Raw genomic sequence first — 26,483 nt, forward strand, 5'->3', positions numbered from 1 at the left:
TCCTGCTTAGCGTAGGGGTACGGGACATCAGACCTGACCTCCACCAGATTTGTCACGGTGTTGGCGACAGGGGGTAGATTAACAGAGCCGGTACAGGTAGAATCACACGGTCCAAGGTTTAGATACGTCCTGCGAGTCCGGAGCCGATTCACTTCAACGTCGTCTTTCACTCTGAGCGCCCCCTGGCAATATATAGTGATTTCGTGGTAAGCGACCATACGACCTCAAGCGTCTCCCCAGGTGTCGGCGGCTCCTGTTCGGTTGACGAAGCCTCGAGTTGAAGAATAAGCCGCCTCGTTATCTGGGTGGCCGGCGTGGGCCGGAACCCGGAGAAGCTGAATAGGTCGGATAGGGACGGAAGATCGGCTAAGAAGCCGGAACGCAGGTTTGGAGACATGGCCTTTTGCAAAGTTTCGGACCGCTGTTTTTAAATAAGTGAAAATGGGGGTCGCCGATTGCTAAGGGTACTGCCGCCTCCTCCGCTTCCGCGGAAGTGGAAGCGATGACAGTGCCTGCCGTAAGGGGGGGTGGAGGAGTTTGACACTACCGCTAAGGCAAAAATGGAAGAAGTGTAAGAGGCAGCATCAACGTAGACGGTCTCCGGCTGTGTGCCATAGTGCTTGTGTAGGGCTGCAGTCCTAGCAGCACGACGAGCAGCGTGATGTTCGGGGTGCATGTTCTTGGGGAGAGGGTGAATGGTGAGAAGGTCTCGTGTGCGGCATGGGAGGGAGAAGGTGTGGGAGTAATATTTAGGGGTATGTAGGCCAATAGCGTCAAGAATGTGACGGCCGGCTAGGGTGGAGGAGAGCAAATCCAGTTGGGCAGGTCGATGAGTCGGTGATTTCGGCGAGTGTATTGTGTACACCCATCTTAAGGAGGCGCTCATTCGACGTGTGGCGGGGAAGGTTGAGAGCCGTCTTGTACGCCTGACGGAGAAGGCAGTCGACCTTGTTCTCTACTCGAGAGAGGAAGAGATAGGGTAATGAATAGATTACTCAACTAAGAACGAAAGCCGGAACCAGGGAATGGAAGTCGTGTTCCCGCATGCCACGGTGTTGATTAGCGATTCGTCTAATTAGGCGAACTGTTTGCTGAACGGTAACAGTGAGCTTGGTGGTCGTGGCAGTGTTCTTAGCAGAGTGGAAGGTAAATCGCCAGCAGCTACCGCAATAGTGCTGTTCATGGGCGCATAACCAAACACACGTGTAAAAGCCGTCGCCTCGCGCTCTTTGCCGTTATCCTGATTTTACCCGGGGTTCCAGCTAAGTAACCAATATTAAAAAAAAAATTACATGGAGTGGCCGAGCTCAGTGAAACCAACAGAGCCGTTGAAAGTCTCCTGGCCTAGCCTGAAGTTTTCTTTCTTTCTTTCCTCTTTTTTTTCTTGAGTGGAGGCCTCTTGGAGGTCGAAGCTGTCTGGATTGATGGAGCTTTTGGATGGCAGATTGTCATGGTTGTATGGTGGGTGGCGAATTCAGAGGGTAAATTAGAGCGGGTGTGCATCGAATGTGGCGATGGGAGATTGACATCCTTCTAGCTAGCGGGGTGTGGTAAGGAGGTGCACAGCTTGTGGGGGATGTTTCACACTCCGAGATTACAGACAGGCGCCTGCAGAAAATCGAGATATTCCTACAGCTTTCTCTGTAAATAACGAAACGGGTAGAAATCGGCTAGCCGAGCTACTTTGCAACCAATGTCGCCCGGTAATTAAGACATCATTGCAAAGCACACACGAAGACAGGGTGGATTAAACACACATAAGATGCGTTCTTGAATCTGTCTCTTGAACACGTCGCCAACTCCAACTTAGTATGCATGCGCAATATTCTCGTGATATGATGGCGCATGCGCAGTTGTCGACTGGCGGAAGCGGATTGTGGTAACGAAGCGCGCTAAACTGAATAGAGAGATTTAGCTTACCGTGATCCGCCACCGCGCGTTCCACTGCACATGCCCAGATCCCCTCGACGCCGATAGATGGCGCCACATACTGGATGTCGGCACATGAACCTGCCGCGTCGGGACCAATCAGCTTGCGCGCCCCGTCCACGCGCGGTAGAGGGTTACGGTGGCAGATCGCAGATCGCGGTAAGCTAAAATCTCTCTAATATTGGCATTTGATAGAGGGACGAGGCGTAAAAGCCCGGAAACTGAAATCACAGCGCGGCTGGTACACAGTCCTAAAGTGCTAAATTTTAGAGTTTACCTTACGCTTACTCAACTTGTAATCGTCGCGCACTGCGTAAAAACTAGTCACTTATTTTAGCTATTCACGGAGGCATGCACAGTGCCTGTTGAATGTGTCCTCTGGCCATGCTCAGTAGACCACTGAGAGCTGCTTGATATTGTCAATGCTCGATGATTGAGCTCGTTTGCATGTATACCTTCTGATTTTGGATGAGCGGTTGAAGTCCCGACATGGGAGGCCGGTTGAAGACGGGCATGAACTTGGGCGCCAGCGCACTTCGGGCCACGGCGGCCACGTCGGCCCTCTGCAGGCAATTCAGCGCCGCCTCGCTCGCCAGGTCGGCAGTGCAATCGATGCTTGTGGCCAAGCGGCGGGCGCCTTCTACGCCATCGTCTTGATACCTGCGCAGACAACATACGTATGGGAGTGTGCAGTGGCCGATATCTGGTAGATGATGCGCGATAAACGGCAATGAAAAGGATGAAGACACTGGCGCGGTCTCGTTGCGAGTTTCGGTAGCCTTTCCCGCGCTAGTTTCCTTGTCTCATCGAAGTTAGAGAGGTTACTACGTTCCGCAGTCCATACAGATCAGTTAGTTATTCATGTTTTGTATGAACATACAAGCGCCAATCCGATGGTTCTTTTTTCTTTTCTTCTGCTTCGTCGATTGCAGCAACTGTGATACCTGACCAGACGAAATTTTGGTCGGATTCAGAATCGCACAGTTTCAATCGCATAGATCCAACGATCGTCTCTTTAAGAAGATGATAGACTTGATTAAGAAACGTCAAATTATGATAGCCTCCAACCCAACAAACAGGATAGATGTGACACATATATCAAAGCTAATCAATATGCGTAAATTGGCCGACATCCTTAAAGCGCTGAAGAGGAAATTAAACATAGGCAAAATCAGATGTATGCGCTGAGCGACAAAGCGGGCAATGTCATTACTAATACGTGCAAGATTATCAAAGTAGTCGAGGAGTTCTGTTCTGACTTATGCAGTAGTCAAAGTAGTCTGGACAATGCTGATAGTGGCCGTAGTGAAGAACAATCAGATGTTCGCCAGCAACAAAGAACGAGGTTAAGAAAGCTTTAAGAACTATGAAATGGAGAAAAGCAGCCGGGGAAGATCAGGTGACAAGAGATTTGTTGAAGGATGGTGGGGATATTGTGCTAGAAAACCTGGCCACCCTGTATACGCCATAACTCATGACATCGACTGTATCGGAATCTTGGGAGAAGGCTGACATTATTTTAATTCATAAAAAAAAGTCTAATTAGCTTACTGTTTGTCACGTACAAAGTATTTACTAAGGTAATCGCTAATAGAATCAGGGTAACCTTCGTCATCATCAGCCTGACTATACCCACTGCAGGGCGAAGGCCTCTCCCATATTTCTCCAATTAACCCGGTTCTGTGCTAGCTGCATCCACTTGGCACCTGCGAACTTCTTAAACTCATCCGCCCACCTAACTTTCTGCCGTCCCCTGCTACGCTTTCCATTCCTTGGAATCCAGTTTGTTACCCTAAGCGACCATCAGTTATCCTCTCTTCGCACTAGTGCATGTCCTGCCCATGCCCATTTCTTCTTCTTAATTTCCAAGGCTGAAGTCTAAGGGCAACCTTAGACTTCAGCCAACAAAAATATCAAGAAGGTTTTTGCAAAGGATAGCATCTTTCATACTCATACTATCAATCAGGTGTTACAAAACTTGTCGGAATAAAACCAGCCACTTTACATAGCATTCATCGGCTACGAGAAAGCACTTGACTCAGTCGATACCTCGTCTGTCATGCAGGCATAGCGAAATCAGGGTGAGCTGAGTCATGTGCGAGAGTACTAGAAAATATTTATAGTGGCTGCACAGTAGCTATAGTTCTGCATATAGAAAGTAATAAATTTTCAATAAAAAATGTTTTCAGCAAGGGGACGCGATCTCCCCAATGCCATTCACAGCTTGTTTGAAGGAAATATTGACAGACATGGAATGCGAGCAATTAGGGATTAGGATCGATGGAGAATATCTCAGTAATCTGCGATTCGCTGATGACATTGCCTTGCTGAGTAACTCAGGGGACGAATAGCAATGAATGATTAATGAACTATAGATAGGCAAAGCAAAGAAGTAGGGCTAAGATTTAAAATGTAGAAGACTGAGGTACTGTTGAACAGCCTGGGTAAAGGACATGGCATTACAATAGGTAGATAAGCACAGGAGGTGATAGGCGAAATGAGCATGGGCAGGACATTGCAAAGAGGATAACCGATGGTCGCTTACAAGGGAAGGAAAGCGAAGCAGGGGGCGACAGAAAATTAGATGAGCGAATGAGGTTAAGGAGTTCACAGGGGTCAAGATAGATGCAGCTAGCACAGGACCTGGTTAATTAGATGAATATGCGAGGCGCCTTCGCCCTGTAGTGTGTTGTTGGTGATGATGATGATGTCTAATGGCAAAGGTTCGTGCTTGGACGCAGACTACCTACTGTCGATCGTCCAGGGAGTTCTAGAATTTGGCGGGAAGGCATTGGCAAGCGCTATACTATCCGCATGGAAGCAGCGCTTGTCCACGTTTGTCTTGCTGTGTTCGCGCCAAACTGCACCGCATCCCTGAAATGCACACATATCTTGAGGGCATACATCGGTATCTCGATCCTCTGTTGGTAATAGCGCCCGTATTCTTCTCTAGTTCTGTAACTCTCGCCAGTCATGCTTTGTTATTCGGTAAAACCCTGAAGTGACGATATTTATTGTAGATTCTTGATGAAACATTCACTGCTCTAGAGACGTGAAGGCACCGAGGAGGAGCTTTCGGAGCGTTGAATAGCAATGTACTTATCGCTGCTCCTTAATTATTGTTGCATTACTGGAAGTTATCGCGCACGTAATGACTCATCATTCGAGTCGCATGTTTCCGCCCCTCGTTTGCACTTTTACCTTCTCGTTTCTTGCTATTATTAATTTATTATTCCTCCCATACATGAACAAACGTTACATTTAAGCCCCACACTTGTCTTGTGCGGGCCCGTCGTCGTAGAACACGCTCGATGCGGGGCCATGTGACATTTCTCATGCGCGCCATCAGTTTATTTCAAGACAAAGTTGCCGACAAATGAATTATGGTTTACCCTTTTCTGTTTTGTGGCGGAAAATCTATAACCTGTACAATTATACCAGTACTCCCGGCCAATTTAAACTATATCGTGACCGTCGACCGTTCGGCTTATACAGAGTGGAGAAACCGTCAAGGATGAGAGCGCGAGTACAAGGCTTTGACCATCGCATTTCTACCCTCAGCAAGCCTACCCTCAGGAGAGCGATTCAAACACTGTCAATTCCCTCGATGTGCAGCTTTCTGCAGCAGTATACCTAACCAGTAGCCATGTTTTCATTGTCTTCTTATTTTTTCATTGCTCCAAGCAGATAAGACATCAATATGGCAGCCGCAGCATAGTAAGATGAAAAGTTCCCGTCACGTCGTGACACGCGCCAACTGTCATGTGAATTCTCGAAAGCGTAAATGAAACGACAAAAAAAATAATTAAGAGCACTGCACAATCTGCATTAAAGTAATGCGGAAGCACGGTTGCTGCTGTTGGTTGATTCTGGTTGCTTCTAGTTGCTTAATTCACTTCTTGGTTACCCATTTTAGTCTTTGGTTCTTTCAAATTGCTCGCCAATCTCTTCCTATGCGCTTTTTTCTGCTCTACTTCCGGTTGCGTGAAGTCACATCTTCTACGTCACATTAATTCACTTCTTTTTACCCATTTTAGTCTTTGGTACTTTCAAATTATGCGCCAATCCGTTCTTATGCCTTTTTTCGGCTCTACTTCCGATTGCGTGACGTCAGATTCTTGACGTCATACTAATTGACTGACTTAATTACCTGTTTTAGTATTTGATACATTCAAATGTGGCCCCAAGCCATTGGCTAATGAGAACATTTCCGCCTTTACTTTTACATTTTTTGCCTCTAATTAATTACTTGATTAACTTATCAGCCTAATTTTTTTCAGACACAACATTACGTCACCCTCTATCGATTGACACCATTCATTAACCTCTACCACTTCACAATTGCTCATAACTGCTGCAGACACGATTTTGGTGACGCGGTCTGCGGACAGAGATCTGTGAACATAGCGAATTCTTTCGCATTAATAGAAAGAGTGCCACAGGATCGCTGCTGCTGCGGCACTGCCCGGCATTTTGAGCAGCTGGGGCATTTGCACTCGAGGTATATAGCCAAGCCACACGCTTGGAGACAAAATACCAGTTCGCCATCAGGATACCGTTGTCCGGCTTCTTTAAGTCGCCGGTAGGTATCACTGGAGTGCAGTTTTGCTTCCCTCCGTCAGCCGCCTACAGCCGCCCACAGGCTTAACACGAATGACGGAAAGAGTAAGGTACGTGGCTTGATTTTCCGCCTGCACCGCGAAGCAGTAGCCATCTGGTACGAGATAATGGTACGAGATGGCATGTCCCAGAATCCTCTGCCGTGGCGAGGGAGATATTAGAAAGCCCCCTGCACTCTCTTTGCTGTTCCTTGAGCAGATAGCCACTCCCTCCAGGGCAAGTAGCAGAATTTCACTTCGCTATTTTCCCTGACTGTTGCAAAGACCTAATCTTGGGCGTAGACGTTCTGGGCCTGCATGGGACTGCAATTAGCATTCGGGACAGCGTCGTTCCATTCACAAAAACCATGAAGATATTGGTTATGCTGAAGTAACATTGATGCCTTTACGCTTCGCCAATCATAAGGCGGTGACATAACCTCTGCGATTGGGTTCTCTTGTTGAAGTGGAGTGCGAAGTGGCGCATACTGGCGATGGCGTCGCCGGACGGACAGTCACCCTGGTACTCAGCCGAGGTGTTTCTATAAGTCGAGGGCTAGTCAATTTGCCGAATGGGCACACCGAAGTGCTGCTGACAAACTTTAGCGACGAGCGTCAGAATATTCCGATAGGCACAACTGTGACCGTTTTCGACAGCCTTCCAAATGCGCTGGAATTACTGCAACAAAAAAGACCAGTGTGCAAGACGCCCGCAAACATCGTCGATGTGAGCCCAGCCCAAATTTGTCTTCAGAACGGGACCGCCTTTTGGATCTCGTAGATAAATTTCGAGACTGTTTTGCTTCAGAATCGCGGAGCAGCCAAACGCCTTTGACAAAACATCTAATTATCACGGATGACGCGATTTGCCCGATTCGACAAAATCCTTACCGTGTGCAGCGCCAGGTGGCCAAAATGCTTAGAGACGACGTTATCTAGTTGTCACAGAGTTCCTGGGCTTCCCCCGTCGTCCTTGTTAAAAAGACGGACGGCAGCTTACGATTCAATGCAATAAAAAGCTGCGCTAATAAGACACGGACGTCCGTGTTTTATTAGCGCAGCTTTTTATTGCATTGAACTATGAACTAACTAGCCCGACAAATTTTACTCCAGCTTACGATTTTGCATAGATTACCGCAAGCTGAACCAAGTGACCAAAAAAAAAACGTCTACCCTCTTACTCGCACGGACGATTCCCTTGATCGCTTACGAAATGCACGTTACTTCTCATCAATGCACTTGAAAAGTGAATATTGCCAAATAGAAGTAGATGAGAGGGGGAGAATTGACATCATTCGTCACTCGATCCCGACAGATTGTATGAGTTTAAAGTCCTTTCGTTTGGTTTATACTCGGCACGAGCAACATTTCAGAGGCTGATGGATACTGTGCTCTCGGGACTTAAATGGAAAACATGCCTGGTGTATCTTGACGACGTTATCGTGTTTTAAGAACATCTAGGCCATTTGCTAGCTGTGTTTCAGGCCATACGATCGGCGGGCCTCACACTAAAACCTGAGAAGTGCCACTTTAATTACGAGGAGCTGCAATTCTTCGATCACGTCGTTAGTCAAGAAGATGTGCGGCATGATCCTGAAAAGCTCTCCGCAGTCTTCAAATTCCTAACACCTGGACCTGGACAAAAAGTCGTTGTGGCGTTTCCTGGGTCTTTGCGCCTATTACAGCTGATTTAGTGCTTGCTTCTTTCGAATTGCCTGGCCATTAACTTCACTGACACGCGAAAACGCTCTCTTTCGCTGGGTTGAAAAATAGCACCAAGCTTTTAATGAGCTCCGGAGGCGTCTACAGACACCACATGTCATGGCGAACTTTGAGGATGACGCCATTACACTGATAATTAAAACAGCTCGCGAACAGGTTGACACAAGACAAGATAAAAGGAAGCTACAGAATACGCGCTTTTCATGTAGCTTCCTTTTATCTTGTGTCTTCCTGTTTGCGCATTAACAATGGATGTTTACCAACTCGGCCAACAAAGTATCTTGGTAAGGCATTACACTGCTTCATACGGATGCCAGCAATGTACGCTTAGGTGCTGTGTTGGTGCAGCGTCAGGATGGTGTGGAAAAAGTAATTGCTTACGCCAGCAGGACACTATCTAAAGCAGAAGCTAACTACTCGGCAACTGCAGAAGAATGCCTTGCAGTGGTATGGGCGGTTATGAAGTTCCGCCCTTACTTGTATGCTCGCCCCTTTCAAGTCATTAGCGACCATCACTCTCTCTGTTGGCGAACTGAAAGGACCCTTCAGGGAGACTCGCTCGTTGGAGCCTTCGATTACAAGAGTTCGACATGACAGTTATTTACAAATCTGGAAAGAAACGCATGGATGCTGATGAACTTTCGCGAGCAACGGTCAAACCTTCCACTACGACCGACGAAGACACTGCGCTTTTAGGAGTCGTAGATGATGCAACGCCTTCCCAATAGCAGCGAGAGGACCAGTAATTGCTTCTTCTTATTGATTTCTTGGAAAAGCGAAGTATGGTTATGGCTAAAATGTTTGCAGGAGTACTCTCTTCATTCTTTATTTGCAATGACGTACTTTACAAGAAGAACTTCCGTCCTGGGGGAAACAATCATCTACTCGTCGTCCCATCGGCTCTTCGCAGTGAAGTTTTGCAAGCGTGCCACGACGAGTCAACCGCCGGCCACCTAGGATACACCCGCACGTTGGCTAGAGTACAGCACGAATATTACTGGCCGAAACTGCGGGCGACAGTGAAGCATTATGTACGTACCTGCATAAACTGCCAGCGCCGTAAATCACCCCCTGTAAAACCAACCAGCCTATTCCACCCTTTTCAAGTGCCAACGACATCTTTTAAGTAAATTGTCATCGTCCTAGGGCCATTTCCGACGTCTACAGCCGGGAATAAATGGATAATTGTCGGCACCGATTATCTAACCCGCTACGCGGAGACCAAGGCTCTGTCCAGGGGTACCGCCGCCGAAGGAGCTCGGTTTTGAGAACGTTGTTCTGAGGCATGGCGCTCCGGCATTCATTGTAATTGACCAAGGAACTGCATTTACGACCGCACTTTTGGAGACCGTTCTCCGCTTCAACGGTACCAGTCACCGTACCTATCACCCTCAATTCAATAGATTGACGGAACGCCTCAATAAGGCCATCTCAGACATGATTTGCATGTACGTCGACGTGGACCACAAGAATCTGGACGAAATTCTTTCCTACGTCACGTTCGCCTACAATACAGCGCGCCAGGATACCACTCGCGACACAATTCAGCCTTCTTCATGGGCGACCAGTGACCACTATTCTGGATGCAATGTCGCTCCCGAATGCCAATACCGATGATCTCGATCAGGACGCCGAGGAATTCGCTCAGCGCGCAGAAAAAGCTCGATAACTAGCGCACGTGCGGATCAAAAATCAGCAAGAGCATGATGCGCGACGCTACAATCATAGACACATGTAATGCATCAACTGGGAGACAAAGTGTGTCTGGACTCCTATTCACCGCCGTGGACTCTCCGAAAAACTATCGCGACGATATTTCGGGCCCTGTTGTTCTACGACGTTTAACCGACATAACTTATGAGGTGGTACCACACAGGGTGTCGACTTCAAAGCGACGCCAGGAACATGACGACGTCGTCCATGTTGTACGTATGAAGCCGTACCACTCGTACCACTCTGACCGACCTTGACATTCTACTTCCTTTTGTTCTCATCGGGACGATGTTTCCTGAGGAGGGGGGCGAATGCCGCATAGAAGACGACAGGGACCAGAAGCGCGAGCCTGCTGGAAGAGAAGGAAGCTTGAACGCAAGACTCGTTCCGGTCGACCATTCAATCATTATATATATATATATATATATATATATTGTGTGTGTGTGTGTGTGTGTGTGTGTGTGTGTGTGTGTGTGTGTGTGTGTGTGTGTGTGTGTGTGTGTGTGTGTGTGTGTGTGTGTGTGTGTGTGTGTGTGTGTGTGTGTGTGTGTGTGTGTGTGTGTGTGTGTGTGTGTGTGTGTGTGTGTGTGTGTGTGTGTGTGTGTGTGTGTGTGTGTGTGTGTGTGTAAAGGTCCCGACAACGCAAAGTGCTTACTTGTGATAGGGGCCTCCACTTTCGAATATGTAGCGAGCCACATTGCGTGTCCAGAAGGCCACGTCGCCACTGAAGAGGTGGTAGCCCAGGGACGCCGCCCCGGCATCGTGGCCTGCCAGAACGATGCGGGACGCGTTTCCGCCGAAGATGTTGATGTTGTCCAGAGTCCAAGACAGTGCCAGCTGCTGGTCGAGCAGCCCGGCGTTTCCCGGAAGCAGTTTGTCCGACGGACCGCTAAGGAATCCCAGCGCCCCGACGCGGTAGTTGGGCACCACCACCACCAAGTCGCCCAGAGCGGACAAGTACCGACCGTCGTAGAGCTGTGACAGTAAGTACGACATGGCCCCTAGGTGTAAATGGTGTGCGTTGGACTGCTCTCAAACCGTAGCTGACATATGTCGCGTTTGCTAACTGCCACATCTTACTATGAGAGCATACTACGTACCACAAGGGACCGTTGGCACCTTGTAATGACGCCAGCTAGCTACTCATCATGAGCCTGTGATTGTTCAATGAAAATACGACAGAAATACATTTATGTAAATGTGTACAATGAAGGGGCCTAATCGGGGATAGTTGGAAGGTGTGTATCCTCGGAATTGTACTCTAGCGCTTTAGTCCGGCTACCTTTTTTTTCGCTCCTGTGTCTTCCCGAACGCAAGATGACAGAGCTCCTTGTGGTCGTTATTGAAGCCACTCGGCGAGGAGACGCGAATGGCTTCGCCCACAAGTCTCCTGTTCTTTGCTTCCGCAATTCTTGTGAGGCTCGCTTCGCTTAGAGCGTATCCGCTTATTTATTTATGATACCCTGTGGGGGAAAACATACTTGACAGAAGGGGGGGGGGGGGGGGGGGGCTACAAGGCAACCATTCGAAATAATTAAATGAAAGAACAGGAAGGGCAAATATAATTTATAGAAAGCGGCTAAGATGTCAAGAACACATAGAAAAAAAAAAAGATTTGTTCTCTTAGTTGTCTTTTGGGAGAATGGCGAAAGCCTGCCCCTTTCTCTCTCATCGTTTGCCTCTCATTATTTGCCATTATAAGTCGTATTTTGCCATATTGGTCATTCAATAGTCATGTTCACTCATGCCTAGTCATTGTTGTCATTGCCACTCATAGCTAAGCATATTTTCTCATTTTCAGTCTCAGCGGTAGACGTAAGTACAGTGTCATGATGGTTACACTGTTCTGCGATAGTTTAAGATAGATCGGCTGAGTGATTTTGCATTGCCCCACGCGAGCGTTCGAGATTAAGATGAAAATGCAGATCTCAAGCAGATGACGTGTATTCGAGTTGTGGACGAATGTGTGTTGTATACAAGAATAATCTTATTGATGATGATGTAAGCTACTGCGGCGTACGCATCAAAACGCTTTAAAATGTTTGTTGCGTGCATCATGTACTAAATCATTCGTCAATGCTATTTACCTAAATCTAGGGTAATTAGCAATGAGTGTGCGGGTAAATGTATTCCTGCATTAAGAACTTTGACAGCGCATCGGTAAACCTCAGTGACACGTGGAGGCGGTAGCGGGCGAGAATCTCTGCGTGAAATTCCTACACCACACACAGCTTTATTTCCATGTTAACTTTGCGCCTATAATCCTTTTTTGTCATGTAGTCGCAAAGAAGCCTCTACACTTCCATCATTCTCGTGACATCCGATGGTTTGCCAACTACATCATCTGCCTTTATCTCTTTTGAACAGATGTGTGCCCTGCTGTAGAGGGGGCGCGTTCTCTCTACGATAGAGGAGGCACAAGTTGGATTGCAACTTGCCAATAACCAACCAGTTTTTGAGGTGAAAGACGTTCTTGCCTCATTAATTTGCGAAATATCTGTGGCCAGGAAGTGTCCGCCACACCTCTCTTGACGCATGGACTATTTAACCTTTAAGAAGAAAAAAATCCACCGGATCACATGCCGAGCGCGCTAACCAACCACGCCGGGCACGTAAGAAACATAATTCTCCTTGTCTAGCGTTCCTGATATCTCCATAGCAACGTAGAGGGCGCGACGACGACGGTTTCACCCCCGTCTCCAGAAAGAAGCGTGGCGCACGCTATCTGCCGCAAGCTATGAAGACCAAGCAGCACAACGAGTGCGCTCCATCGCCACCGGATGGAGCGCTCTCCTCGAAACCGGCACGAAAGAAGCCGCTATAATTCTCTGGGTCATGGACGGTGTTCTGTCAAACACTACAGTAGATCTAACTCCAAAGGCATTCTCCTTATCGCTTTTAAGGGTCCTTAATGCCTCACGTATTTATCGCGAAATTAATTGAAGTCCTAAAACTTCTCTTGATCGTTCGGTTAGACGTCACACCTCTCGCCACCCTTTGTCCGGTGACGTTTGGTTGGCGCGGATTCACTTTTACGGCTATGGCATCATAGACGCGCTCATCCAATCCACGTTTCGTGACATTGGCGGATTTCTTGTAGAGCCAGAACTCTAGAATGGTTTTAAGTCGGGGGCAGAGTGATTGTCTGGTTCTTTTGGCGCTGGGTAACGAGTAGTTAAGTTCTATTTATAGCGAGTACATTTTAAAATGCCGTAGGGGCTCTTTCCCTGCTCTTTCACTCTCGTTTGTTAGTACTGAGTTACTTGCTTCACTGTAGTTAAGTAATATCATCTGTTCTCTAATTTCATAGAGGCTCTGCTGTCTATCGTACGTGCCTCGAAGCTGTTGCCGCCGTTCTGGAAGGCTGCTCCGTAGAGGAAAAATAGCACTGTCCGCTGCTCGCAGTCTGCTGGCTCCTGCTGGTCGGGGTCGCACTTCCAGGGAGGAGTCCAGATGTTCAGGTGCAGGCAGTCCTCGCTGGCGTTGCTGGTGCTGACGCTCTCAAGGCCCAGGTAGAAGTCTTGCTGCGGACACGGAGGACGCTTCTGCATGCTCTCCAGCGTCTTGCCCGCCCGCTTGTCCTGCAGAGGTTCGAATATGAAACAACACATGCACGGGCTACTCCCGGAATCTGCATGAGGAACCCGGTAAGTTAGCGCTCGAAGAGCCACGTCAGCGGCTTCGTTGCATCACAGATCTTGCTGGCCCGGTGTCTAAACGATGCGTTTGAGAGAGGGATCAGACTCTCAGAGCCTAGTTTAGGAGGTGGTAGGCTAACGGTGAGACCTCGATGGCCACATAATGCTCACAGAGTCGTCCTGAGTCTCTAACGATTATTTTCGAATTCAGGTCCGAGGTGGTCAACGTAATGGCGACCTTCTCGAAGGTCCAAGCCTCCAAGCATTTTTGCGCATCCTATTTCTTTGTCCAGTAGCTCAATGAATTTTCGGCTTGATGCTGTAATTGGTTCTTTCAACCGACCCCTGCATAGACTAGTGCGGGAGCCTGGTCCGTCCCTATAAGCCTTACTTTAATGCCTGTGCGACAAGCTCGAGAGCCATTCTTGTAGTTCGAGCGGACAGACAAGCTAAGGTACGTGAATTACAAAGAAAGCCACAAGTCTTCGCTTATCTGCATTTGAAAAAAGAAGACGAAGACAGACGATTTGACTTCGTCAACCAATCCAAGATCTTCCGAATGTTCCCAAATTTTCCCTTTACCCACATTTAACGACTTGTCGAACCTAATTTGTGAGGTAGCCCACCCGAATTGAGGCGGTGGGCCAAGTCCATCAGTCGAGCCGTGTTTCACCTCTAAAGCACTTTTAGTTGGCTGTGCGAGAGCGTTGCGCTTCGATCCAGCACACACGAATGGAAGTTGATGAAAATGACACAGCGTGAGAGCGCGGCAGTAAAACAGTGTTTCACAACCTAGCTACGAGGTTCTGTACTCCCTTACCACGAGAAATATTTCAGTTCGAATCTGCTCCGGTGGTTTTACTTTTTAACTCTTACAGTGCTAGGCTGACAAAGTCACTATAAGGACAAGGAGCATACAAACAAGTGTTCGGATTTGGTACCCTCGTCGCGTAGTGCTTTCGCGCTAAAAAACAGTCAGACGCGACTAATGCGTTTCGTCCGAAGCTGTATGCGCTAGCTAGTTAGCTCCGACTTCTTGAGTGAATTGACATGAATACTTCCATGACGGCACAGCTACCCCTCCCTCAAACTGTACCTCATAGCCCGCGCGTTGCTAAGGTGCCTTGATACCAAGAGATGTGCGGAGCTAGTAGCATCCAATAACTCGGATGCCATTCGTGCGCAAGGTTTTCACGAGTCCTTTCACGTTCATCATTGGATTTGGCGTCATGCCTGGCCTCAAGTTCGACGCGGTTCCCAGGCGATGTTCGCCTGAGTTTTCGAAGAACGAGAGGTAAGGACTTTTAGTTCTTTTAAACAAAGCAGCGGGCGGCCTAAAATTTGTAGGAAAGGTAAGATTAGGGGATTAGCTGGGAAGTGGCTGCTCAATAAATAATTGTTACGTTCCTATGGGGAGTTGCAGAGTAGGAGGAGCGACAGCTCACTGTTGGGAACGCACTGAAAATCCTGCCTTTAACAACCTCGTACCAGAATTATGTGCTCATCATCTAGCGATGGCATACCGTAACAACATCGAAGGGGGACGAGCTTTTGTGTTAGAGTGGATGTAATCTCGCTGATGACAGTAAAGCTTGGCATACCCCGAGCGGCATGTCCAATGGCAGGGGAGGCTTGAATCGCTTGGGCCCCCCTGGAAACTGTGCGAAAGGGATGCCCAGAAAGGCGTGTACGATCCAGTCTCGTCCCTGGTCGGCGAACACCAGCCGCTGACCACGCACAGCGCCGAAGTGGCCTTTGATGACGGGCCGGTCGCGGTTCCGCAGGTGCTCTATAAAGGCCAGGACGACCGTAGCCACGGACAGGAACAGGGCCAAGGCCACCAGGAGTGTGAGGAACAGGGCGCTGCAGCACGTGTACGACCTGTGAATACAAAGCCCTCAAATAGTTGTTTTTGAAGCTAGTAACGGCGTCAAACTGCATACGTGTGATTACATATCCTATTGTACAGCTAGCTTTCTTTGCGCTACCTAGTTATTGTTTGTAAACAAGTATCGAAGAGCGAGAAACAGGTACACCAGGCGATAAACAATGCGAAAAATCTGAGCAATCGCTTCTAGTTCGCGCGGCTTTATACTGCATGGCTCTACAAGTTACCACGGGAATTTAGAATGTTTCGTACGCCCCACTAATTTGTTACGGCCTGCTTAACTACTCGGAGCGAGCGTAAGAAACCCTTTTAGGTAGATTCTGAAGTACTTGGAAAGAGAAGGCTATCAGCATCAGCATCTTGGTGCGCCACCTCACTGTACGTACTCTTGTGTTTTTTTTTTTTTAATCACATATGAAAATGCGTGTTGGTGCCTTATCCTTTGGCTGCTGATGTGCCAAAAACTCAGCATATCACACCACAGAAAAATATTGTAAGAGTTCCTTGGACTGCCAGAAGATCAAATCAGTCGATATTGTCGACCATAAACCCTGACTGCTCATTGGAGGGTCAAATTCTAAAGTTAAAGCTCAGCTACTTTGGTCATCTGATGAGAAGAGAGGAGTCGCTGGAGAAAGCTTTGATGTTGGGAAAGGTTGAGGGTCACCGGAGAAGGGGTAGGCAGCGAACGCGATGGTTAGATGGCATCCTCTAGGCACTGCAGATGAAGTTATGTGATGTTAGGAAGATAGTGAGAGACCGGAAAGCGTGGCGTGACATGGTCCATAGGGTCACGAAGAGTCGGACACGACTGAACGACTGAACTGAACTGAAGGCCGGGCTTGGCGGATCAGGTTTATTGCAGACCTGAAGCCCTGGTCGCACACTGTAGCGAACCAATCTCAGTCATGACGATAGGTATCTACAAGAGAGAGCAGGATGAAGATTAAGCAGCGCGTTCACTAGTGTGAAAGATGAAGCGCCTTACAGTACTCACACTATTTCGCCCGCGTAGTTAAAGTGGCCGGCCTGGGCGCAATTAATACCCAGCCTTGCGCCTAACAAAAGGCTTCATGCATGAAACGTGGACAACCTCAGTGCCACGGTAACGACTGTCCGGAGGAGGGTAAACAGGGGTATACGGTGCTCTAGAACATTCTAGAGCACCGTAACAGGGGAGACGCGATAGTTGACCGGGGAGGTTTGTCCAAGAACTGTGTAAGGACCAATGTAACGACGCTGGAACTTGACACAAAGGCCAGCAGTGCGTAATGGTGTCCAAAGTAACACCTCGTCGCCGAGACGGAACGAAACTTGGTGGTGGGTTGCATCATAGCGGCACTTGCGGTCTTCCTAGTTGGCTTCAGTTTTGAAGCGAGCAAGCCGGCGATATCTGGCCACTCGGGGAATCAACTGGTCAGGAAGAGATGATGAGGAGCTGGAAAGAAGAAAAGAAAGAGGCATCAACAAGGATAGCGGGAGAACGGTCGTAAACGAGGAAAAACGGGGTGTAACCTGTAGTCCGCTGTACAGCCGTGTTGTAGGCGAACGTAGCAACGGCAACGGTAAACGGGAAAGAGCATCGGCATCTTGATGTTTGCGACCCGATTTGTATGTGACATCGAAGGTGTATTCCTGCAAACGCAGAATCCAAAGGCCCAGGCGTCCAGTCAAATTTTTGAGGGTTGATAACCAACACAGAGCGTGGTGATCGGTAACGATCGTGAAATGGCGGCCGTTGAGGTAGGGGAGGAGTTTCTGAACTGCCCAAATGACGGAAAGACACTCTTGCTGAGTGGTTGTGTAGTTGCGTTCCGCTGGTGTTAGAGTGCGATTGGCAAACGCCATTACCTTCTCCCGAGAAGCGCTATCACGCTGCAGAGGTACGGCGCCGATACCAAGGCTGCTGGCATCGGTGTGGAGAATGGAGGCAGCAGTGTCGTCGAAGTGAGCGAGAACAGGGTCCGAAGTGAAAACATTCTTCAGGGTTTGAAAAGCTTTCTCGCATTATTCGGAACAATTGAAAGTAGTACGGTCGGTAAGAAGGTAGTGTAGTGGTGCAGCAATGGTAGCGAAATTGCGAATGAAACGGCGAAAGTATGAAAATAGGCCAAGGAAGCTGCGTAGATACTTAGTCCGCTGAGGGCGTGCAAAGTTCAAAACTGCAGCAAGCTTGTCAGGGTCGGGTCGAATGCCATCGCTGCTGACGAGGTGGCCCAGGATCTTTATTTCTTTCTTGGCGAAATTACACTTTTTTTTTGTGTTCAGCTGGAGACCGGCGGATGCCAGGCACGTTAATACTTGATCAAGGCGGCATAAATGAACAGAAAAAGTCGCACAGAAGATAACTATATTTGGGACCAAATCCCGGCCTCGGCGGCCGCTTTTCGATGGAGGCGAAAAGCAAGGTGCCCGTGTGCTGTGCGATGTCAGCGCACGTTAAAGAACCCCAGGTGGTCGAAATTAAAAGATATCGTACAATAAAATAAAGACATCATGTTTGACATTTATTTTTTAAAAATAATATATTCGGAATCATCGGCCGCTCGCGCCGCACCGACATGAATCGCATGGGCGCCACATGTGGAACGGGTTGCTGCGATTGTCGTCGCAACGACAGTGCGACCGGGCCGAATTTTGTCGTGCACGTCGCACCATGTGAAACGGCCTTAGCACGGAAATTCGGCGCCAGGAATTCTAAATATAATTATTCCTTGCGCCATTCAAGAAGCTAAGCATCGGATGTTGCAGTCTATGCAGTAAGACATCACAGGAATAAGATGGCTTGAAATGAATCTCATCTCGAAACATGGTTGATTGCTTTGTGGGGTTTAACGTTCCAAAGCAACTCAGGCTATGAGAGACGCCGTAGTGGAGGACTCCGGAAATTTCGACCACCTGGGGTTCTTTAACGTGCACTGACATCGCACAACACACGGCACCTTGCTTTTCGCCTCCATCGAAAATGCTGCCGCGGCCGGGATTTGATCCCGCATCCTTGGCCACAGAAGTCGAATGCCCTAATCACTGCACCACCGCGGCGGGTGACGGGAAACTTGGATAAACATTATAGTCAGAAGTTTAGACATGCATCCCTATTAATATGGAGTCTCTGCCTCTACGCGCCAGTTTGCTCGTTTAGAACGCATTGATACATCTTCGCAGGGTGTGAAGTCGACAAACACTATTGGTAGTCTATGAAGTATATAAGTTTGAAGTAGGTGTAGGATAGTGCATTTTTATTTTATTTTTTAAGTTAGCAGGGCTACGTCCACTGCAGGACATAGGTCATTTCCATATCCCACCAATTAGCCATCTCCTCCACCAGTTGCGTCCAACATGCCCTGCAGACTCTGCGATTTCATCTCGCGGCCGGACTCTCCTTCTGCCCAATATTACTCCCAAATTCTCGGGATTTCAACGGGCCACTCAATGTTTGCTCTGCAGCCAGTGTGTCATTCCCATAATCAAGTTCCACTTATTGGTGTTGGCATTTACAGTTCGGCTCCAGATCTCCTAAGTCACCTCGACATTTCAGCCTCATATATATCGTTGGAATGCTATTGCAGTGTAATTAGCCGAGTTCATGACAGAATATAACAAGTCTGAAGCCTAGTAATGCAGAAATGCACTGCGGGGAGATCTTGCTCCCCATTTCGCGCGATTCGAGATTCTCAATGTCGACAAATCTAATTGTCTGCTTTTGAAATGTAGTTCTTTCCTTTCCTGCTTCTCGCCTGTTCCTGTTTTAATCGTTTTCTTCAAAGGTATATATATATTGTCCGTGTGACAACTAATTTTCAGACGTGGTGAGAAGAGCTAGTAGGTAGGTTTTCATTTTGGTTGGAACACACTGTAGCGCAAAGGATAAAAGCAAAGAAGAACAAAGAAGCACATGGAAAGCGCTCGTCTGTGTGTTTCTTGGTTCTTCTGTCATTTGTCCCTTTCCGCTGTGTTCCATCCGAAATTAGGCGTACTGCTATCGTGCCATTGATTACTAATCAGGCCTCAAAGCCTGAACATGCACCGTGTTATTAACGTGGACAGTGCATTTTCTTAATATCGGCGGTCAATTTGTCTTTTTAAATAATGCCAGCTCTACACTTGTACCCATTAGTCCTTTTGTACCACAGAGAACTGTGTTTCATCTCCTTCTACCCCTAATTTATATCAGTCATCTCTCTTGTCCACTTTTTCTGATGACTGCTATTTATCTGAAATCAAGAACAACAGTGTCATCTTGCAGCTACAAAATGATAAACCTTCCAATGGTGTGAAAATAGCTCTCTACAGTATTAGAAAATGCATTGTTAGGGGTGTGGGACGTATTATTTCTCACCCTGCGAAATGTGTTCTGAATAACGTTAATCCGGAACCTGTTTCAGGCAATAAGTCTTTAGACGTGTACATAACATCTGACCTTACTGAAGTTGTCACATTAAAGGGCATCTCCGGCGATTTTTTGATGCTGATGGGTATCGACGAAATTTGCATCACAAGTTCTTCTCAACGTCAAGATCCAGTATGCCAAAGGCCACAGTTGAGGACGCTTTGGTTTTCCCGCAAAGTAATTTTAAAGATGGCGTCCCGTGACTTGCGACTAGCGCTGCCAAACAGGACATTTTTACGGCCAAATCTGGGCTTGAAGACTTCACAGTCGTGAAGGAGCGTCGAGCAGATGAAGGCAATAATTGAGCGGCCTTATAATGGGCGCGGTTAGTTCGGTGTGGGGCAGCTTATCATGACGAGAACGTACACCTGGCACGGGGCAGGGGGAAGGCGGCTCTACTCAGCAACAGCCTGGCATACATGATCGACAGCAGCTACAGCTTGAAAAATAACACAGTAATTTACCGTCGATTTCCCAAGGAGAAGGAGCTTCGTGACAAATTGAATCCTGCGCGATCCGGCGCCCCCTCTGAACCTGAGGACGCATATGTATTCAGAACATTTCAAACCGACTGCTGCCACACAGGATGCTTCTCATGGAGTTTGGCCTCGCGCGTACCAGGCGATGGTTGAAATCGGATGATGTCGACTATCTTCTGCATACGACAAAAGCTCAATCGCCTGCCGCAGTCCGTCGGTGCCGACACGGCGGGTTCTTCGCGCCACCGTCAGAAAAAGAACCCAGTCAGAGGAAAACTACAGAAAATTTTCTGTTGTTACGACAGAATTTCTGTGTGACTTCTGACAGGAAACCTGTTGTGACAACAGAACTTTCTGTGGTAACATCAAAATTTTCTATTGTTGCAACAGGAAAGTACTACAGAAATACAGACAACAGAAGACTACTACAGCAAATACTACACAACTACAAAAAAGTACTACAGAACTACAGGGAAATCTGATCTTTACGACAGAACTACAGAATATTTTGTCGGAATTTCGCACAGTTCGGTAATGTTTTTCGACTGGAAAAGCATGCTAAAATCGGTTGATCTCTTAAATAATTCGCGCTTGGATAAAAGACTATCACAAAATTACTATTTCTGAGAATCGCTGATCTGCAACGAGATTCTGGTAGGAGTGATAACTGCAGAACAAGCAAATTTCTGCTCATCCGACCTCCTACTCTACCTTCGCTGCTAAGGCGTCGCTGAAATTAAATCTTTCTTTTACTCTGAGACAATTGGATTGATAGTAAGGCTGTTCCACGAATAGATCATTTACTATAGCGCTGATCAACTCCGAAGCGCCGTCCGCTGCGGCCTCGGTGTGAAACAATTTAGGGCTATATTCACAAGCGCGCACGGCCGGAACACCGTTGTAGGCAACCATACCAGCGTGTCCTGGTCAAGAGAGCTTGGGCAGCGGCGGCGGCCAATGGCGTCCCGGAATAGGGTCTGCCACTCAGCTCCACAACAAAACGCACCTCCCTTGCCAAATCATATCATCGTAAATAAATGTTTTCTCCTCCTCCTCCTCCGCCGCTCTAGCGGACAGCACCGTTGCGGTAAGCTGGCAGCATCAGGTGAGCCAAGCATTGCAAATTTGTCGTCTACATTCTTAATGTGGCTGGCGTCGGTCATTTTTCGATGTAGCGCTTGACATATAATAATTGACACTGTTACGACCAAGCATCCGCATTTGCGCGCTCTATTGTTCGCCTGTGGGCATGGAAAAGTTTTGTGAATATGTGGTGATGGTCCATTGGCTCTAAGTGAGCCTGTTTCCAGGAATCCTGTTTTGTAAGCATGTTTTGCTTTGTGGACAACCTGCAAATGCCAAATTGGCCCTGTCAAGAGAACGTCTGGAAAAACACAAAGAAACGTCCCCCTGCGGGAAATAGCAGGAAGTGCTTTCTTTTGTTCACCCTTCCAGTCGAGAAGTGCTATCCTCCAGTGATGAATGCCTCCTATCCAAAGGAGACGACAGAGTGACATGTCCGCTGACGTGCAGGACAAGAGAAGAGCATGACTCATACGGCCATTAAGTGATTTCCCGGGAATGCAGGAAAGATTTGCAATTGTCGAAAAGGGACCATGTTGGGAGCCCTATGCGGCGCCACGTGCACTCGGGTTTCTGAGAAGTAAAACCCCCAGAACCAGCCTGTGGTTTCTTTGCTGAAGAATAGAAATGTACCTCCTCTCCTCGCCGTTCCCAAGCTTTTCCCGCCAACAAGTGATCACGCCCAACGAATGAATGCCGGACCAGTCAGTGCTTCAGACCATCAGTGCAGTGATGTGTTCGATTGGATGCCGATACCTGAGGGGCGTGCCCTGGATTTGGTTGGTCAGCATCTTCAGAGAGGGGCTGGACATAGGGGGTTTTTAAGGACGCTGCAGAGCACGAAATGTGGCTCTGGGCCCTGGGTAAACGGCTCATCCAGTCGCTTCTCGCTATGAACTCTTAACGCTTGTCATTTTGCTGATGTACCCTTCTTCTTCATGTAAATATTCTTGTAAATACGTTTTCTCAAAGTGCCAGTAAACCTGCTTGTACATATTTCACCAACTTAGAAGATTCAGTCCTTCTTCAACCCCGAGTCTCTGCACGCTACCAAGTGAAGGCCGGGTCGACGTAGCCCCAGCGTCACGACAACTGGTGACCAGCGTTGGGATCTGAATCTACAAGCCACAACATCTGATGACTGGAGGTGGGATCTGAATCTACAAGCACAACATCTGGTGATTGGAGGTGGATCTGAAGCTACAAGCCACAACACCTTGTGATCGGAGGTGGCATCTCAAGCAACAAGCAGGCGCAACAATCGGCCAACAAGAGGGCAGCTCGGAACATCGATCGCATGTGTGGGTGAGTGCTTGGCTTTTCTTCTGATGTGGACCAGGTTCTAGAACAGGGTTAGATTTTAAGAACTGGTAAAAAGTGTTGAAACGCCTTTAGGTTTGGTAGTTTGCACTGTTGTTTTGGAAGTAGCCGACACTCGGAGCGATCATGGACCTACAAAAGCTGCAGAAACCGGAACTGTTGCTATTGTGTGAGGAATTGGGAATTAATACAAGTGGTTTGGCACGAAAACCCTTGATTATAAAGGCAATCACTGATCTGGGAACCGATGATGAGGAGCTCAGTGAAGCATGGAACCTCATCGGGCAAAAAAAGGAACAGCTCAGACAGCAGAAAGAGGAAAGGGAGCGCGAACGTCAGATGGAAAAAGAGGAAAGGGAGCGCGAACGTCAGAGGGAAAAAGAGGAAAGAGAGCGTGAACTTGAGAGGGAAAAAGAGGAAAGGGAGCACGAACGTGAGAAGCTTGAGAGAGAAGCAAAAAAGCGGGAGCTAGAAATTGAGCTCCGGAAATTAGAAGTAGAGTTGAGCAAGAGGTCGGGCAATTGTCCCCAGCTAGCGGTACCTCTTCTCAACAAGGAGGCAGATTTCAAGATGTCAAAGTACATGCAGCCATATGTGATATCAGGGGATATCGGTCTGTATCTGGGTAACTTTGAGCGAACTTGCGAAGAACTGTCCTTCCAGCGAGACACGTGGTCTCAGAGATTATTGACGGTTCTGCCCTGCGAGGCAGCGGAGGTTGTCGCGCGGCTAAACAAGGAGGACGCGGACAACTACGAGAAGGTCAAAGCTTGCCTTCTGATTTTCGGAGACAGAGATGTGCAGGCCTTAACACGTTCAAAGGCGCGAGAACTAGCTACACTGCTCATACCAGAAAATTCCACAGCGGAGGAAACGGCAGTTAAGACAGTGGTCGATGCGGAAGATAGCGGGTCAGAAAACTTTGAGAGCGAGGCATCTCAGATAAGTCAACTTGAAAGTGAGCTTGATGAGACGCGGACTGAGGACGTTCTGGAGAGTAACCTCTTGCCGCCAGTCGCTAGTAATCTCACGAGACTTTTAAGTGGAACTCGAGAGGACTTAGCTATGGAGCAAGCCAATGATCCCAAGATACAGGAGATAAGAGAGCGCCACCGCGCCACTAAGACAGCAAAGAACATTTCTTTTGAGATGAGAAAGGGAGTGCTGTATCGCTTATTCAAGGATAAGCGCGGAGTAGAGCGGGACCAATTAGTCGTTCCCCAAAAGTACCGCGGAGACTTACTGCGACTTTCCCATGGCAGCTCGTGGTCATGTCACCTTGGAATAAAGAAAACAAAGCAGAGGCTGTTGCAAGAATACTATTGGCCTGGATGTTTTAAGGACACGGAAAATTTTGTACGGTCATGCGACACGTGCCAGCGGGTTGGAAAGGCGCAAGATAAGTGGAAAGCTCCGATGGTGTTAGTACCAATCATTACCGAGCCGTTTCACAGGTTAGTAATAGATGTAGTTGGGCCACTTCCTGTGACAGAGTCAGGGTACCGTTATATCCTCACTATGTTATGCCCAGCCACAAAGTTTCCAGAGGCTGTTCCGCTGCGCGAGGTGACGTCCGAGAGTGTAGTGGATTCGCTGCTGTCAGTGTTTGCACGAGTTGGATTCCCTTCCGAGGTCCAAAGTGATCAGGGTAGCGTTTTCACGAGTGTCCTCACCACCTCATTTCTCGAGCGATGCGGCATTAAGGTAGTGCATAGCTCGATCCATCATCCGCAGAGCAACAGCGTAGAAAGATGGCACTCTGTTCTCAAACGAGTCCTGAGGGGACTGTGCTATGAAAACAAGCGCGAATGGGATACCTGCCTGCCTGCAGCGCTTTTCGCTTTGCGGTCAGTGCCGCACGAATCCACTGGATTTAGCCCAGCCGAGTTGGTGTACGGAAGGTCACTGCGCTCACCTTTGCGAATGGTGCGCGAAGCCTGGGAGGGGCGCGGAGAAGACCCAACAGTAGTAGAATTCATTCTGAACCTCTTGAATCGCTTACATAACACTAAGGAACTCGTTGAGGCCAGCATGAAGTCAGCCCAGGCTCGTTCCAAGGTGTACTATGATAAGTCAGCCCGTCAAAGGACGTTTTGTATCGGGGACCAGGTGATGTTGCTGAGAAGTTCAAGGCAGAATAAGCTCGAAGTACAGTGGGAAGGACCGGCTGAAGTCGTTGCAAAGCTTTCTAACACTAACTACGCAGTGAAAATTCCCGGTAGGCGTAAAGAAGTGCGCATTTATCATTGCAATCTTATGAAGCCTTATGTGCAGAGGGAAGCCGTGGTAAATCTAACGTTAAACCTTCCCGAGGAGATGGGGGACAACTTGATTTGCCTCAGCGGAAAAGGAAGCAACGCTCAGGAGCTTCTCAAAAAGACGGAGCAGAGAGGAGAACTAAAGAAATCCCAGCTGTCCGATCTGGGCGAGATAATAACAGAGTTTGAGGCCTGCTTCGTGGACAGGCCAGGCAGAACTGATTTGACTGAGCACGATATTGAGCTGACTTCAGACGTGCCAGTGCGATCAAGGTGCTACCGATTTTCTCCAAGGCAAAGAAAAATTCTGGATAGGGAAGTAACTCGCATGCTGGAATTGGGAGTAATAAAACCCTCGGAAAGCGATTATGCTTCGCCTATGATCTTAGTAGAAGCTCCAGGTAAAGACCCTAGGCCTGTGGTAGACTACCGAAAGCTAAATTCTCTCACCAGGGATCAAGTGTATCCTATTCCGAATATTGAGGAGAGAGTAGAACAGGTCAGTAGAGCGGCATATGTGACTACGCTGGACCTTACTCGAGGATACTGGCAAGTACCGCTCACTGAACGCGCCAGCAGATACGCGGCTTTCGTCACTCCGACGGGCAGCTACCAGCCAACAATGATGAGTTTCGGGCTCAAAAATGCTCCATTTTGTTTTTCCCGACTCATGGATAGGGTTTTAAATGGGTGTGAAACATTCGCGGTGCCTTATTTAGATGACATTGCGGTTTTTTCCGACTCATGGGCGGACCATATGGTACATCTAAGAGCTGTACTGAGCCTTTTGCGTCAAGCTGGACTAACTGTAAAGGCCGAGAAATTTTGCCTGGCAAGGGCGACCGTGGACTACTTGGGTTACAATGTAGGTCAAGGTTTCAGGAAACCCAGCGAGATTAAGATTTCTGCGGTAGCAGACTATCCGCGGCCGAGCACGAAGACGGAAATTCGAGCATTCCTAGGTCTGACTGGGTACTACAATCACTACATCCCTAACTATTCAGCTTTGGCTAGCCCTCTGACCGACGCTCTCCGCAAGACAGAACCGACAAATGTAGTCTGGGACGAACAAAAGGAAGCCTCCTTCGTAAACCTGAAGGCTGTGCTGATTAGCCGTCCGGTATTGCGAGCTCCAGACTATGACCGAGAATTCACGGTCCAGTGTGATGCCAGTGATCGAGGGTTAGGTGCTGTTCTCTGCCAGAGAGATGACGACGGTAATGAGCACCCCGTGCTCTACTTGAGCAGAAAACTGAGTTCTAGAGAGAGGGCTTATTGCGCGTCAGAGAAAGAGTGCGCTTGCATTGTATGGGCCATTCAAAAATTGCAGTGCTATCTTGGAGGGGCCAAATTCACCGTAGAGACGGACCATTGTCCCCTGGCTTGGCTGCAAACTGCGACATCGAAGAACAATCGCCTTCTTAGGTGGAGCTTGATTTTACAGCAGTACAATTTTGAAATAAGA

The 26,483-nt window shown here is 48.2% G+C and overlaps 1 protein-coding gene across 1 annotated transcript in view; it reads right to left on the reverse strand.

Annotated features, from left to right (window-relative positions):
• The window catches only part of LOC146182033 (acetylcholinesterase-like), a 47,646-nt gene that overhangs the window by 10,836 nt on the left and 10,327 nt on the right, over positions 1-26,483 (reverse strand). Inside the window, exons 4-7 of the mRNA XM_084575884.1 lie at positions 15,202-15,481; positions 13,298-13,543; positions 10,618-10,937; positions 2,385-2,589 (exon numbers count right to left, since the gene is read on the reverse strand). Of these exons, the coding sequence (XP_084432010.1) occupies positions 2,385-2,589; positions 10,618-10,937; positions 13,298-13,543; positions 15,202-15,481 (1,051 nt within the window). The remainder of the gene's footprint in view (positions 1-2,384; positions 2,590-10,617; positions 10,938-13,297; positions 13,544-15,201; positions 15,482-26,483) is intronic.

The sequence above is a fragment of the Amblyomma maculatum genome, chromosome 8, assembly GCF_055883805.1.
Source record: "Amblyomma maculatum isolate TAMU_Amacu chromosome 8, ASM5588380v1, whole genome shotgun sequence".
In the NCBI taxonomy this organism is placed as follows: Eukaryota; Metazoa; Arthropoda; class Arachnida; order Ixodida; family Ixodidae; genus Amblyomma; species Amblyomma maculatum.